Genomic DNA, 17,253 nt, shown 5'->3' on the forward strand with positions numbered 1-17,253 from the left:
AAGACATATTGTTAGACTTGGATTCCAAAGATGGGGTCCCTACATCTCTGCAAACCAGAGTTGCAGGGGTCCAAAATTGGTAAAATCCCCCATAGGCTTTCATTGCCTCCCTATTTCACTTTCCAAAATCTCACATCTTTTCAAAGGGCAATTGCTCAGCAGTGGCAAATTTTCTAGCATTGTAGGGACCCTTAGGGGGAACATGACTGGTGAGTTTCGGGCCCCTAGGCCAAAGAGGTCATAGCCTAGGGTCACAAAAACCTGTTTATTTGGGCTATTTCAATGGTAGTGATGCTGACGTACATAAATCTCAGCCATGGCCGTTAGCAACGTCTGAATTTCACGAAATGTCTCATGCAGGTAGAAGACATATTGTTAGACTTGGATTCCAAAGATGGGGTCCCTACATCTCTGCAAACCAGAGTTACAGGGGTGCAAAATTGGTAAAATCCCCCATAGGCTTTCATTGCCTCCCTATTTCACTTTCCAAAATCTCACATCTTTTCAAAGGGCAATGGCTCAGCAGTACCAAATTTTCTAGCATTGTAGGGGGGATCATGACTGGTGAGTTTTGCCACTGCTGAGCCATTGCCCTTTGAAATGGTGTGAGATTTTGGAACGGTAAATAGTAGGCCCAATGAAAGTCTATGGGGGATTTTACCAATTTTGGACCCCTGCAACTCTGGTTTGCAGAGATGTAGGGACCCCATCTTTGGAATCCAAGTCTAACAATATGTCTTCTACCTGCATGAGACATTTCGTGAGATTCAGACGTTGCTAACGGCCATTGCTGCGATTTATGTACGTCAGACTCGCCACCATTGAAATAGCCCAAATAAACAGGTTTTTGTGACCCTAGGCTATGACCTCTTTGGCCTAGGGGCCCGAAACTCACCAGTCATGTTCCCCCTAAGGGTCCCTACAATGCTAGAAAATTTGCCACTGCTGAGAAATTGCCCTTTGAAAAGATGTGAGATTTTGGAAAGTGAAATAGGGAGGCAATGAAAGCCTATGGGGGATTTTACCAATTTTGGACCCCTGTAACTCTGGTTTGCAGAGATGTAGGGACCCCATCTTTGGAATCCAAGTCTAACAATATGTCTTCTACCTGCATGAGACATTTCGTGAAATTCAGACGTTGCTAACGGCCATGGCTGAGATTTATGTACGTCAGCATAACTACCATTGAAATTGCCCAAATAAACAGGTTTTTGTGACCCTAGGCTATGACCTCTTTGGCCTAGGGGCCCGAAACTCACCAGTCATGTTCCCCCTAAGGGTCCCTACAATGCTAGAAAATTTGCCACTGCTGAGCAATTGCCCTTTGAAAAGATGTGAGATTTTGGAAAGTGAAATAGGGAGGCAATGAAAGCCTTTGGGGGATTTTACCAATTTTGGACCCCTGTAACTCTGGTTTGCAGAGATGTAGGGACCCCATCTTTGGAATCCAAGTCTAACAATATGTCTTCTACCTGCATGAGACATTTCGTGAAATTCAGACGTTGCTAACGGCCATGGCTGAGATTTATGTACGTCAGCATAACTACCATTGAAATTGCCCAAATAAACAGGTTTTTGTGACCCTAGGCTATGACCTCTTTGGCCTAGGGGCCCGAAACTCACCAGTCATGTTCCCCCTAAGGGTCCCTACAATGCTAGAAAATTTGCCACTGCTGAGCAATTGCCCTTTGAAAAGATGTGAGATTTTGGAACTGTAAATAGGAGGCCCAATGAAAGCCTATGGGGGATTTTACCAAATTTGGAGCCCTGTAACTCTGGTTTGCAGAGATGTAGGGAACCCATCTTTGGAGCCCAAGTGTAACAATATGTCTTCTACCTGCATGAGACATTTCGTGAGATTCAGACGTTGCTAACGGCCATTGCTGTGGTTTATGTACGTCAGACTCGCCACCATTGAAATAGCCCAAATAAACAGGTTTTTGTGACCCTAGGCTATGACCTCTTCGGCCTAGGACTGCATTGAACGCGACCCACGCATTGTGCGCATTCTGGACAACACCAATTACTGTTTATTGTTTATTTAACCTCTCATCTGTATTACATTTGTGACTGCATGGCGACAAAATGCAAATTGCTATCCGCACGCTTCTTGTCCTCATGCAAGGCCTGGGTTGTTGTGTCTCAAAGCGTGGCCTTCTCCTCCTGCGCCGCCCTCCTCCTGTTCCATCACGTGTGCTGTTGCTGGGTTAGCGTTACCGGTCCCTTTTCCTGGAACCTCTTATCTGTATTACATTTATGACTGCATGCCGACAAAAAGCATGTTACCTGTGCAAAGAAAACAGACATTTCCCGCATTTAAAAGACAGTTTTCCCTTTGAAACTTTAAAATCGATTTTCTCAAAAACTATAAGCTCTTTTTGCTAATTTTTTTTCCTCTTGTACCCACTCCCAAGGTGCACATACCCTGTAAATTTGGGGTATGTAGCATGTAAGGAGGCTTTACAAAGCATGAAAGTTCGGGTCCCCATTGACTTCCATTATGTTCGGAGTTCGGCTCGAATACCCGAACATCGCGGCCATGTTCGGCCTGTTCGACCCGAACCCGAACATCTAGATGTTCGCCCAACACTAGCTACAAGCAGCAGAGGACGGCAGCGTGGGATCAATCTGGCTGGTGGGGGCTGGAGGAAGCCCCAGGTATGTATAAAGTTTTGATATCCCCCCGTCTCAGGTACACTTTAAAAAATTGTACAGCTAGGCTGTTTAATCTTGCATGCTTTGCTGTTAATTTAGACCCAGTTCACACTGGCACGGATGGAAAACTGAAATGTGTAAAAACGGATCCCAGGAACGGATCAAATTTTAAAGGCATCAGTTTGCCATCTGTGACCCTTTGTTCTGTTAGCATGCGGTCAGTACAACACATCCGTGACCCGTCGATCCAGAAAAATCGCTTGCAGACCCAAATTGTGGTCCATTTGGTGAAACAGACCGATTGGATCCATTCGAACAGAGCAAGTTGAACGGATCCTATTGATTTACATAGGATCCGTTCACCCCCATTGGGGTCAGTTCTGTTACTGTCCGCTAAACTGATTTTTTTTAGTCCAATGTGAACCGAGCCTTATTTCTTTATAGGTTTCCATATACCAAATCAGACATTCAGCTAAGACAGGTGGAGATTCCCCTGTGTGTGGCTGGCATTACCATGACAATTATAGTAGGTAAAAGCTATATGGGATTCTAAAGCATTTACATTGAGCTTTGTGCGTTTGGACATTACAATATATTACAGGACTGCTTCTGCAAGAGTACAGTGGATCCTGGATGTTTATGTTCCAATGGGACTAATGAAAATTAGACTTTTTTCTTGTACGCTTGTTAATAAGGTTTCAGGGGACCCCTGCCTGCACTCAAAAGCAAATATAAAGGCACAATGCACTGGAAACCGCATGAGGTATCGTAGTCAGTAGCGCACTCCATGGACTATTTCCTCGCAGTAAAATGAGAGTACACAGTGTAAGACAAACTAGAAAAATATAAAATTATACTAGGATCCAGATGTGTGAGTGAGCATTTATCAGGAATTAATATTCATGCTATATAAAAAAAAATCCTGCAATCAGAAAACCTTATATTGGCATAAATCACATTACAACCAACAGCTCTGGCACCTCCTATAAGGAAATTTGCATAGACAGCATGTTTTGACGTCAACACATGCCCTTCCAGTTTGAAAGCAGTGACATTAGGTCTGCACAAGAGGTCCGTGAAGTTGCCCACCCTACAATCAGTGCAAATGAAAATTCCATCGTGTTTGGTTACCGCTACATTTGTGCCCATTTGTGCTGCAAAAATTAGGATGTGTGTTGCTATTGTTTTTAAGATAATTGCAATTATTTTTTTTTTCTAGATGATGACATTACCCAGAACCCCTCCTTCCCCAACAGCTGACTGACATGTAACACAGGTAAGGTTGGTTAGTGCCACGTTTGTGCCGCAAGAATCATTGTTTAATCCCTTTTTAGTTTTGGAGATCTTTTAGATTTTTATAATGGTCAAAGGTTCATCTGGGATTGGGGTGAACTATAAATAACTACAAAACTAAAAGAAATAGAACAGTGATTTCTGTGGCACAAATGGACACAAATGCGGCACTAGCCAATCATACTGGTTTCATGTCTGTAAGCTGCCGTAGGGGGCTTGGTGATGTCAACCTCTGGAAAAAAATGCTATTATCTGCAAAATGAACATGGCACAAATGCTATTTTTTTGCAGCACAAATGGTCACAAGGCACTAACCAAACACGATGGAATTTTTCTTAGTACTGACTGTAGCGGGGCCAGCTTCACTGGGCTCTGCACAAGTTTGTGGTAAACTGCACCTATCATCACACTACGCCCTCCCCACTCTAATGAAAATCTGGCTCACTAATGGATGATCTTTCCTTTGAAAGTAGGTGGATCTTTAGGTGGGTGTAGCTTTCATACTCCTGAAAAGCCTATATTCATGTACCCAGGTATGTCTATTCATCAGTGTCTGTAGCCCTGCCATAGTCCGTGCCTATCTGTGTTGTCAATGTATTTCTTTCATAGTCCACCCCATGTACATCTGTCAGTCAATGTGTGAAGTGTTAGAAATAATAACTTACCTTCTACACCAAATGATCAGGGATATTAAAACCCAAGTCCGGGAAAGTTTTATATCTTTATTCCCTTTTCCTTTTTACCTTTTGACATGTCCCTACTCAACTGCAAATTTCAGTTGTAATAAAGCAGCCTCATATCTGTGATCACAGTTCTACAGTTCTTAAAGGGGAACCTGAAGTGAGATTAACATGGAGGCTGCCATCTCCATTCTGTAATAAACATTCCCAGTGGTCTGATGTCTGTGCTGATGCTCTGTCTCTAATACTTAAGTAACTGGCCCAGATGCTGTGACTCTGGTCTGACTCCATTGGCTGCATGCTTGTTGCAGATGTGTGACTCAAAAACTGTTGGTAGTATCAACAGTATGACTTTAAATTGCAGCATAGTAAAGCAACCACAAGATGTCACTGTCTGTAGAATGATGTGACGAGCTCTATGGTATTGTGTTTTCCTGTATTTATTCTGTGTTCCTCTCTGTTTTAAGTAAGCTGCATTACCTGATGGAGGTGTATGAATTATATCTGATCTGCATTTTTTTCTTCAGTAAAGAGTTGTTATACTGGGTGCCTATCTGCACGCACACTCTACTCCATCAAAAACAAAGCCAGCATGACAGCCAGGCAACTGCCATTGTTTTTTTAAGGGAATGAAGATGACAGCTTCCATATTCCTTTCACTTCAGGTTCACTTTAAATGAAATGATGCCATCTAGAAGGAATGACTGGATGCACTGTCAACACTAGTCTCTGAGCAGAATTACTGAGCTCTGGCTCATAAGGGCCTATCCACTGCTGTTTAGATGCTTAGCACCCATCATGCTTTGCAGTGTAACAGCATAAAATCTGACATCTTTGTAGTAAATCCAATGGCTGGTAATGACAGATATCTGTAGTCTGCAGTTTGGGCTCTGGCCACAGTTTCGACCATAGGGAGACCTCAATGAAACCGAACTTTGCAAATACAAAAATACACTTAATAGTGATGTACATTTCACATTTGAAGTTTTGTTTTTGGTCTGGACTTGGGTTTTAGGCTGTAAAGCATTTGGTCTGCAGGTGTGTTCATGTACATTAACAGTAACATTTTAATTGAATCTGCACACACTTAATATTTATAGCAAGGGTACCTTCAGCCTCCTTTTTATTAACACTGACATCACCTTTATTAGCTGGAGAGGACTAAATACATTCAATGATTGTGTATATCTAGGCTGCATTTGTTTAAAATTGCTTGTTATTATTTGGCTAAAATTTGCAATGCTTCCCTGGTTTGTTCTGAAAGTTGTTGGGCTGCTGAACAGTAAGTAGAGTAGCGATTGTGTAGCTGCAGTCATCTGTGTGCGCCCATAGTGACAAATTCCTGTAATAAATTCAGAATGTTGGTGCAGGCATGCAACAGCAGTGAGGCGGACTGTATCACTAACCCAGCAGTTATCACTTTTCTGATATGATCCAGGTGTGCAACCTTTTGCCTCAGAATAGCAGACAGTATTTAAAAAATCCAGTCCAGACTTCCTGGATCATTTATTTTCTCCGCTGTTTTGCACTGTTCTCCGAGCTAAGGGCTCATACTACTGAGCAGACCCACTGAGACCCACATACTCCTGAGCAGACCCACTGCAAAGCTTCCAGGCAAGTGATTGACTGAACGGAAAAGACACATCAATGTACACATGTGATGTCCCTTCCATCCAATCTCTTGTTCCCGAGCTAGTTCTTATGGGTTCCTGTTCCTGTCACATGATTGCACATACACATCAAATATACAATACAACTCAACATGCACGATCAGTCATCAGTCGATATCTACCAGCCCATCTATCCACTCAACAACCAATCAAATGATTGCTTATTGGTTGTTCTGATCAGTCTGCAGAATAATTCACTTCCGCTTGGACAGTCCAATCATTTGATTGGATTGTTTGTAAGATCAGAAGTGAATGGCTTGTGTGTACTAGGCCTTAGTAATCAACCCGTGTTTTACCGCAGCTCACTCTGACTATGGCACTGATTCTGCTTTGCAGTGTGTGGATAACATCCGCTGTAATGGACTGATGATGAATGCATTCGAAGAGAACTCCAAAGTCACCGTACCCCAAATGATCAAGTAAGTTAGCAAGGGAAGAATGGACAACTGTTGATGTGGTATCATGTTATTCATTATTTTTATATTTCTTAGTACGTGTGTGTGTCTGTGCATGTGTGTGTATATATTAAATATTAACCTAAATCAATTCAGATCCGATTTTCCCACACTTCACCAATCGCAGGGCACTGTGATTATCAATATAACTGTGGCTCCCTATTCCCACTGCGGCAACTCGACCCTATGCAATTTTTACACAAACATAGTACATTGTTTTCTGCATTTGCATTGAGCCATTGGGAGTGCTAGGAAATCATATATCAAATTCAATACTATGCAGTTTTCTTTGTGGTTTCCCTTTGTAACAAAACAAAAAAACATTGGAGAATGGTTATCACGCCATGCATATCAACGATCGATTGTAAAATAGCACCACGATGCATGGAAAATCTTGTTTGTTAAAAGTTGCACATCGTAGTGCGTTTGCAATGGTGATTACAGTGGGAAAGAGTTCAGTTAGGGCCCAGTGTGCAACTTGAATCAGATAATGTTTGTGAACTGCTCCCTCTGATGTTAAGAAGTAAAGTTGCAGTAGATAAAACTTCTAAGTGACAAATAACATTTATATTGCGCTTTTCTCCTGGCGGACTCAAAGCGTCAGAGCTGCAGCCACTAGGACGAACTCTATAGGCAGTAGCAGTGTTAGGGAGACTTGCCAAAGGTCTCCTACTGAATAGGTACTGGCTTACTGAACAGGCAGAGCTGAGATTCGAACCCTGGTCGCCTGTGTCAGAGGCAGAGCCCTTAACCATTACACTATCCAGCCACAAAGCCAAAGCTGACATGCAACAATTAGTACTTACCCCTAGATTTGATCAAAAATGGTTTTTGTTTTTTCTATTTTTATAGCATGTAAACATACATTTTTTTGTTATGTTTATAAGAATAAAATCAAACATCATTAAAAAGAAAACTATCTCTCTGTATGAAAAAAAAAGTCCCAGTAACATCCTAAACCTAAAAAAAGTACTGACTCAAGGGTAGCAGAATAAAAAACAAAACATTGGCAATCCAGCGATAGGTCAAGTTGGCACAAGTCAATTTTTTTAAATCCACATCTTTATTTCCATGTTGGTTCTATCACATTCCTGATTGTTTTAACTTATTGGTATGTATTTCTCTGTTGAAGTTAAAATAAAGGACAACTGAAGTGAGAGGGATATGGAGGCTGCCATAATTATTTACTTTGAAGCAATACCAGTTGCCGGGCAGTCCTACTGATCCTCTGCCTCTAATACTTTTAGCCGTAGACCCTGAACAAGCATGCAGCAGATCTGACAAGATTAGCTGCATGCTTGTTTCTAGTGTTATGCAGACACTACTGCAGTCAAACAGATCAGCAGGGCTGCCAGGCAACTGGTATTGTTTAAAAGGATATAAATATGGCTGCCTCAATAATCTTCTCACTTCAGTTGTCCTTTAAATGAATGAGTCTAAGCCCGTAAAGACTGTTTGTATTTGTTGCTGCTGTCTTTAGGGCTGTCTAATAAATACAAAAAAATAATTTTTTTTTTTTCCTCAAAAAGTCAGAAGAAGGCTTGTTTGCCAAAAGCTTACTTTTTATTTATTTCTAAGTTAGCCAATCAATAGTATCAACCTGATTCAAACTTAGAAAAAAGTATTGTTATTTCTGCCCAAATATTGCTTTTTTATTGTTAGATTTATAAAAATTTCCATCAGCTAAGAAAATCACCTGATTACTACTTTTATAGGGTTGCCAATCTCAACAGATATCTATGATCAGAATCCACAATCACCATATTTATAAAGTGACAATCACCCTCTGATCACTACTTTATAGACTGTCAAATAGCCTATGCCACTTTGAAAGTGCCACAAGCTACAATGTGGATTTTTTTTGAACCCGTCTGCCAGTTTGCTGTATATTACCGGCTTAAAAAGCTGTGGTTTGCTGCCTCAGTTGGCCATGTACTGTCAGTGCTTCCAGGTGAGAAGTGGCTATCCCGGCTAGTGATTGTTACCCCATTCAAGAGAATGAAATTGCAGATCAGCAGGTCCAGTCAGGTGTTTTTTGTGTCGGCGCTGCACTGCGCCTTATTTGGGCACCTTAATGTTGATTATGGCTATTGCGGTGCAACCTGAATTGTGTACATATCTTCCATATTCCCCTACTGATTACCTGTTATACTCTTTGGCCACATAATTTAGAGACATAGCAGGACCCCAAATTACAGGGCCAAAGGAGTACATAAGGTAATCAGTAGGGGAATATATTTGTTATATTCCCCATTAACTGCGCCCAAATTACTAGTGGACGAAACATATGTACTCGCTAAGATGACTTCCAGCATAGCAATCACAGCACCAGAGAAAATCTGATCGCCCTATAACTTTTTATGAAAGTGGCAATCTGATTTTAAAAATGACAAAAGTGGCAAATTACCTTTCCTCATCTACTTTTGTTTTTCCAGGTAGTCTCACTTGATGTCACCTTATTCTCTAGTGATATATGCAATAAAACGTCATCTCCTGTGATCATGTTTCCACAGGTCAGACAGCAGTTTATACTGTGATGACATTGACATTCGGTTCAGTAAGACGATGAACTCATGCAAGGTCCTGCAGATACGCTACGCAAGTGTGGAACGATTGCTGGAACGGCTCACCGATCTGCGCTTTTTAAGCATCGACTTCCTCAACACATTCTTACACTCTTACCGGGTCTTCACTTGCGCCGATATTGTGCTAGACAAGCTTATTGCTATCTACAGGAAACCAGTCAGTGCCATCCCAGCCAGGTATGTATATAAGTTACTGAAAGGATACACGAGGTGATGTGTGACAGGATGAGATAGCCATGTGTATGTACAGTGCCAACCACTCAAACAATTATGCTGAGTTCCTTTTTTTTTTTCTTTCTCTGCCTAAAAGAGTTAAAAATCAGATATACAAGTGACAGATTCTGAACGGGTCGGGATTGGGTCAGACTATAGTGTAACCCTAAGAAAACTGCCATGGTGGTTTTCCAGAAAAGAGGCGTGGCTAACCAACAAAACCTGCATTTTATGGCACAAGTGGTCAGTTTTTACACGTTTTCCTGCTACTCTGCTACAACTTCTGCTACATGTGCTGATAGTGTAACTTTTATCTTCACCCGGAGGTCTGCTTTAACTTGACATAAGAGTCATACTATTAATTTGACATCACAAACACTTTTTTTTGATAGTGTCTTCAATCACACACATGTAATAGAATCTAGTTAGTGAGAGTTTTATAGCACTATGGCATCTCCATCCCACAGAGAAAACAGACTGATTGGGGCATGGTTATGGTTAGAGTGTCTTAGAGAAGAGGTAGATTAGAAGTCATGGTTTTACAGATGACTATGTTAGGAAGGTGACAGCAGAAGACATCCCACACAGTTCTGGCTTCATAATTCTCTATTGTTTCTCTATTTGCATACAAAATGACACAATACTTTGTGCTTTTCCCACTTCTGTAGGTCTTTAGAACTTCTGTTTGCAAGTAATCAAAATAATAAGCTTCTGTATGGTGAACCCCCCAAATCTCCCAGAGCTACAAGAAAGTTCTCATCTCCACCACCGCTGTCTATCACCAAGTCCTCATCACCCAGCCGCAGACGCAAACTGTCACTCAACATCCCCATTATCACTGGTGGAAAAGCACTGGACCTTGCTGCCCTGGGCTGCTCTCCAAATGGATACTCAAGTGCCTGCTCAGCTCCTCCCCCATATAGCAAAACCACTCTGGATATCAATAAACTTTATGTGTCAGGAAGCTTCCCCAGCAAAGTGGGAGAGGGGGAGGAGCCACCTGCAGAGAAGGATGAGGAGCCAGCAACACAAAGGCAAAATAAGGGTAAGAGAAAGGTACAAATAATTTACAGCATGACTTTGAATGTTTGATATATGTGGTACAAGTGCCTAATTGGAAAAGTCAAATTTTACCTGTTGCTATACATGATGTACAATGGATAAAATTCTACTGGTGGTGTACCATTTAGAGTAGAAAACGTTTGGGACATCAGCCTTGAATAAAATGTCCTGACAACACCTCTGGAAGATGGTCACTTTATTGGACATTAAACATTTTTATGCACGATATTGGATTAAGCTTGAGAAAAAGAGCTATGCTTATTGCATATCAATGCACTGTCAGTACCATACAATATTGGATCTGTCACCATCAACAGAACTCCATATGGCAAAATGTGGCATCACTTATGACCAAGCAACTTGTGGCATATAAAAGACTTTACAGGTGGATAGAGATTATAGTCTATACTTATACGTAGAGCAACTGGTTATAGTTCTTACAAAGTCCTTCAACAACTAAATAAATAAACAATGCTATGTATACAGCATGCAATTTCCCATCAAATCGACAAGTTGAAGCGATAATTTTCACATACCCGATCTGCTCCCCATGGATAACTAGATCAATTTTGTGCAGTAGTGAGCAGATTGGGAGCAGATAAGACATGTCAGAAATTATCAGTTTGACCCATCGATCTGAAAAGTCATGGCATGGTGTGTACCTAAAGCATTAGGGCCCTGTAGAAACACACTACCATATTTGTGGATGATCCTTTTATAATATAGTTATGTTTGTGTAGTATTTTACTTGCGGTATGTCTTTTTGACAAACCGTGTGATCATTCATGATCATCTCGGGTAATACCTACCATATGTATAGGTGGCCCCGATGATCCAAAGAGTTAGATACTATTTGGACAACCAGTTTTATAATCATCATGTTCATCCTCCCCTCTCGGCAGAGAGATACGCAGCTTGTCTATGTGCTGATTGGTGAAATGGGATAATGTCACCTGAACTGATCACAAAAGTTCAATCATCCCAAATGTTTACAAAGCTTAAAGGGAACCAGAGAGGAATGCTTTCGTAAAATAGAAAAAAGATTTTATACATACCTGGGGCTTCTTCCAGCCCCATAAGCCTGGATCGCTCCCACGCCGCCATCCTCCGCTTCCTGGATCCGCCGGTACCGGGCCCGTCACTTCCAGCGGACGCGGCCAATTGTCCGCATCACAGGGGCTCCCTCCATACCCGTACGCATGCGGCTGCGCAGTAAGCAGCCACACGCGTACCTGTATGGAGGGAGCCCCGTGTGATGCGGAGAATTGGCCGCGGCCGGCTGGCCGACTGGCGGTAATGATGGGACCCGGTATCGGTGGTTCCATGCAGCGGAGGACAGCGGCGTGGGAGCGATCCAGGCGTATGGGGCTGGAAGAAGCCCCAGGTATGTATAAGAGCTTTTCTTCATCCTCTCTGGTTCCCTTTAAAGTGGACCCAAATTAAAAATACAAGATTTCAGAAATAAAATCTATTTTCTAACTTATAATAATAAATAGCAGCCTTTTTTCAGCTACATGATGACAAATATAAAATATTTTACATTTATTGGAGGAACCCCTCCCTTCCTTTCACATTGCCAGGATAAAATCCGGCAGACTAAAAAACAAAAACAAAACACAGGCTGCTACTGACGATGTCACAGGGGAGGTGATCTCAGCTTGTGTGAGATTTCACATAGACGATGCCCATGTGAGGGAGGGTAGCTGTTGACAAACACCCATGATGATCTAAAACCTCCTACTAAGCTCAGAAGTAATGGCTGCCACCTGTATAACCCTAGTTATGGAAAGAGAAAGGTAAAAAGCATGCACTGAAATGCTCATAGGCTTGAAGGAGTGTTTATTTATCTTTGTATGTGTCAGAGTGGTGCAACTAAATATTTTCAATTAAAAAAATGTTTGGTTTGGGTCCGCTTTAAGACCGGTTTCACACTGCCGACCTGCGTTGTTGGTGCAATGCAATTGGATGATTGCATCACACCGCAGTGCTAAAAAAAAAGGCCTTCGAGGATTTCTGCATTAAAAAGCGGTAATCTGCTTTCTGGCTGTAAGCCAAGCAGGAAGTTAGGTTCTCTAGTGCAGTGGTTCCCAACCTTTTCCGGCCCGGGGAACACTTTCTGACCAAATTTTTCTCCGGGGAACAGCGGGGGGGGGGGAGGGGGGGGTGTTTGCGTGACCTAGTGGACAGTGCCGTGCGCAGCAGGCTATGGGGGGGGGGGGGGATGGGGTGCGGCTGCATAGCTAGCATAGTTGCCCCAGTATAGGGAGTTTAGTTGCCTCAGTATAGCCAGGATAGTGCCCCAGTATAGCCAGTATAGTGCCCCAGTATAGCGCCCCAGTATAGCTACTATAGTGCCCCAGAATAGTGCCCCAGTATAGCCAGTATAGTGCCCCAGTATAGTGCCCCAGGATAGCCAGTATAGTGCCCCAGTATAGCCAGAATAGTGCCCCAGTATAGCCAGAATAGTGCCCCAGTATAGCCAGTATAGTGCCCCAGGATAACGCCCCAGTATAGTGCCCCAGGATAGCTAGTATAGTGCCCCAGTATAGTGCCCCAGGATAGCCAGTATAGTGCCCCAGGATAGCCAGTATAGTGCCCCAGTATAGCTAGTATAGTGCCCCAGTATAGTGCCCCAGTATAGCCAGTATAGTGCCCCAGTATAGCCAGAATAGTGCCCCAGTATAGCCAGTATAGTGCCCGAGGATAGCGCCCCAGTATAGCTAGTATAGTGCCCCGGTATAGCCAGTATGGGTAGGTGGTGCCCCCCGCCCGTCCCCGCCGCTGTTTTTACCTTAACAGCGGCCGCTCTCCCCTCTCCGGCGCGTGTATTTATTCAAGCAGCGTATCTCCCGGCTGCTCTGTGTGATGCGGCAGGAAGCAGAGCAGCGGCTTCCTGTAACGGCGATATGTATCGCCGTTACTATGGTAACCGAGCCCTGCTTCCTGCGCATCACACAGAGCAGCCGGGAGATACGCTGCTTAAATAAATACACGCGCCGGAGAGGGGAGAGCGGCCGCTGCTAAGGTAATAAAAGCAGCGGCGGCCGCAGGGACGGGCGGGAGGGGGGAGGAAGAGGACAGTCCCGCGGACCACAGGTTGGGGATCCCCGCACGGCACACCAGGCAACATCCCGCGGCACACTAGTGTGCCGCGGAACACCGGTTGGGAAACACTGCTCTAGTGCTCACTTCCTGTGGCGGAAATACAAATTGCGAGGAAGTTTATTTAAAAAATATGCTTTCACGCATGTGTGCCGCAACGCGAACACTTTTAAAAAACGTTTGGGTCACCATAGACTTACATGATTTCTGGTCCACCGTACGCTGCCGCGCAAGCTGGACTCCAACGCGCTGTTTCCCTCACGTTGGTGTGCGGCAGAAAACGTCACTTCTGCCGCATTGCTGCCACCCAACACTAAGGCATTAAAATAGACTTTCAATGCCTTAGTGTTACCGCACTGTAATGCAAGGCAATGAAAACTGCGCAGTGTGAAAGGGGCCAAAGGCACACATCCAAGCCACTAAGCTATTCAGTAGTAATGTATCTTCTTTTTCACAGATTCAGAGGCTTCTTGCCGAACAGAATCGGACAATGAACAAACCCAAAGTGATGAGGCTGAAGCTGACAACTCCCCAACCCGGTCACCAACAACCCCAATCTCTCAACGAGGCCGCAACTCTGCTGGTAAGCAAACAGGTTCCATTTCCAGAAATAATGTTAATCTAAACATGTGTAGATAGAGCATGTTAAGATTACCGGCATAGGGGACACTGAGGCATGTCATGGACCAGGGAACATACCTCTGTGTCCTATCTGCCTCCATTTCTGCACCACCTCGGGTACAATTTAAGGGCCCCTTCACACTGGTGTGGTGCAGTACAATGCCGCACTGCTACCGCAACCTAATGAAACTCTATGGGGAAGTTCATACTTCCCACGTTGCAGTACGCTGAGCCGGAAGTGCCCTATCTAATACTAGTGCAGAACTACGTTGCTGTGCGGCTCCTGAGGCGACCTCTATGGCGACACAGGGTTTTATAAATAGCTGGTATCGCGGCGCACAAGCTTATTTTTACAATACGCTTCTGTGCACTTCCACATACCCAAAGCAGGAGGTGACCTTCAGAGAACACTGCATTAGTACAGGGTGTTCCCTGTCTGGCAATCTTCCAAGCAGGAAGTGTTGCTTGGAAGATTGTCAGACAGGGAACACCGTGTACTAATGTGGTGTTCCCTTAAAGAGAAACCATGACCAAGAATTGAACTTCATCCCAATCAGTAGCTGATACCCCCATTTACATGAGAAATCTATTCCTTTTCACAAACGGATCATCGGGGGCTCTGTATGGCTGATATTGTGGTGAAACCCCTCCCACAGGAAACTGTGAGGACCATGGTCCTGGCAGTTTCCTCTCTGTGAACCTTATTGCATTGTGGAAAATAACTGCTGATTACAGTTGTTTCCAACTGCCAAAAAAGCAAGCAGCAGCTACATCACCTGCCAGTAGTAAAAATGTCGCCATGTGATAAATGTCAGAATGTAAATCAGGGATTTAAAAGATTTTGCAATGGGCAAACACTGACAAAATCATTTATACATAATTATTGTAAAAATGAAGCACTTTTTATTACATTATTTTCACTGGAGTTCCTCTTTAAGGCCTATTTTTGGCGGTGCAACGGGCACAACGCACTGCATCGCTGACGCCAATATACAGTCTGAAACCAGGCTCAATGATTAATTGCTTGATGGTGGAATTGGGGCTGTGTGGAGACACCCTGGTAATGTATATTGGGTACCATTGCAAGGCTTGAATATTAAATTGGATGATTGTATTAGGATTGGCACACATCCTTACTCAAGTCAGCAAGCAGTGACATGCAGGACCCAGAAAAAGCAGGGAATAAGCCGTTGTCAGGGCAGCAGACTGCTGTGCTGCTAAGTGACTTCCACCCGGCTCCTACCTAGAAATACAAGCTTTTTTATGATATACTGTAGATCATGATTTAGCAGGTGAGACATGCTGTACTGTTAATAGATAAAGGGGAGGGAACACTGCCAGCCAACGTGCTGCAAGGATTTAGTTGGGCTTCAAACTGCTTATTTTTCATAAACCTGTCAGTGCATGATGTGGTGGCTGGAAATCTTTATCTTCTTTATTTTTAAAACCCTGTTACAGATTTTACTCTCTTCTCATACAATAATGGCATTGTGATGACATCTTGTCGGGAGCACGACAGTAGCCGCAGCAACCTATCTGCAGCTTCTGCCTTCGCCATAGCAACTGCCGGAGCTAATGAGGGTACTCCAACCAAGGAAACATATAGACGCATGTCTTTAGCAACAGCAGGTAGGAGCAAAAGAGGGTCGTTTCATGGAATTCACGTATAAAGGACACCTAAACTGAGAGGGATAGGGAGGCTGCCATATTTGTTTCCTTTGACACAATACCAGTAGCCTGGCATCTTGCTGCAGTAGTGTCTGGGCCACACTGAAATACGCATCATCACCTGATAATCCAGTCAGAATTCAGTCGGAAATATCTGATCTGCATTCTTGTTTAGGGTCTCTGGCTAAGAATATTAGACACAGAGACTCATCAGAACAGCCAGGTAAACGGCATTATTATTATAAAGCGGGCCTGAACTCAGAACTTCCTTTCTGCTTTAAAAGATATGCAACAACATAATGACAATTAAAGAAAAACAATTATTTGTTACAGCTAATACAAATCCTGAAATAAATTGGCAGTGTGTCTACTTTCTGCTTTCATGGAAGCAGACGTAGGGTTACAAATTAGCTTCTCTGTCGAGGCAGCCAACGGACACAGCTGAGAGATCAAATTACAGTTGAGATTAGTCACAGATAAGGGGGAACTAAACAGGCCAACTCTCTTAAATACATATACAGGGTGCCTTTCCTTATGCTTTCCTTCTGTCCTGTAGACCACTTTAAAAACAAATAAATATGTCGGCCTCCACATCCCTCTCACTTCAGGTGTGTACAGACTCTGTAACAAAATTTTGAGCCTTATTTCTTCTATCCTATAAGTTCCTATACCTGTTCTAATGTGGTCTGGCTTACTGCAGCCTTTTCTAGTTGCACTGTCTCTGTAATAAATCCTATCTTCTTTCCTCTGTCGGCTCTGTTGGGCTCAGGCTGGAATGTGCAGCACTGCTTGTGATAGGCAGAAGCTTTACACACCCTCTCCAAGCTCTCCTCTCAGCCTATCACACTCTGGTTAGCAGCCATGTCTTTTGTTTGTAAACACTGCCTAAAACTGGCAATTACAGGCCAGGATTGCAGCAGGGAGTGGCAGAAACAGCACAGAGGGGCCAAGGGGAACATAATGAATAGAAATGGTATGCTTTTTACTGTAAGAATTTTAGAGTACAGATTCTCTTTAAATTACCCATTCACTTTGTTCCCACATTGTAAAGTAATAACAAGAGTAGTTGGTATACTTTATCGCAGCACTTTTTCATCATACAGTACAGGGACTAATAAAAAAGCAAATGCCAATACTGCATAAACCCTTCGCACTTTCAGTGATACAAGCAAACTTTTGCCCTGCCTTTATCATAAATAAATGATTGTAGTCATCTTAGTGCACTCATAGCTTCAACAACAACAACAAA

At 43.2% G+C, this 17,253-nt stretch overlaps 1 protein-coding gene across 3 annotated transcripts in view; it reads left to right on the forward strand.

The window, feature by feature from the left end:
* RASGRF1 (Ras protein specific guanine nucleotide releasing factor 1) overlaps positions 1 to 17,253 on the forward strand; it is a 137,951-nt gene that overhangs the window by 95,720 nt on the left and 24,978 nt on the right. For 2 of the 3 annotated variants that reach the window (XM_068274967.1, XM_068274968.1), the window contains 5 exons: positions 6,635 to 6,717; positions 9,267 to 9,515; positions 10,220 to 10,596; positions 14,173 to 14,298; positions 15,795 to 15,965. In XM_068274967.1, coding sequence (XP_068131068.1) covers positions 6,635 to 6,717; positions 9,267 to 9,515; positions 10,220 to 10,596; positions 14,173 to 14,298; positions 15,795 to 15,965 — 1,006 coding nt within the window. Of the gene's footprint in view, positions 1 to 4,461; positions 4,482 to 6,634; positions 6,718 to 9,266; positions 9,516 to 10,219; positions 10,597 to 14,172; positions 14,299 to 15,794; positions 15,966 to 17,253 lie in introns of those variants that run through there. The other variant, XM_068274969.1, reaches the window with a different exon arrangement.

The sequence above is a fragment of the Hyperolius riggenbachi genome, chromosome 3 (assembly GCF_040937935.1).
Source record: "Hyperolius riggenbachi isolate aHypRig1 chromosome 3, aHypRig1.pri, whole genome shotgun sequence".
Taxonomy (NCBI): domain Eukaryota; kingdom Metazoa; phylum Chordata; class Amphibia; order Anura; family Hyperoliidae; genus Hyperolius; species Hyperolius riggenbachi.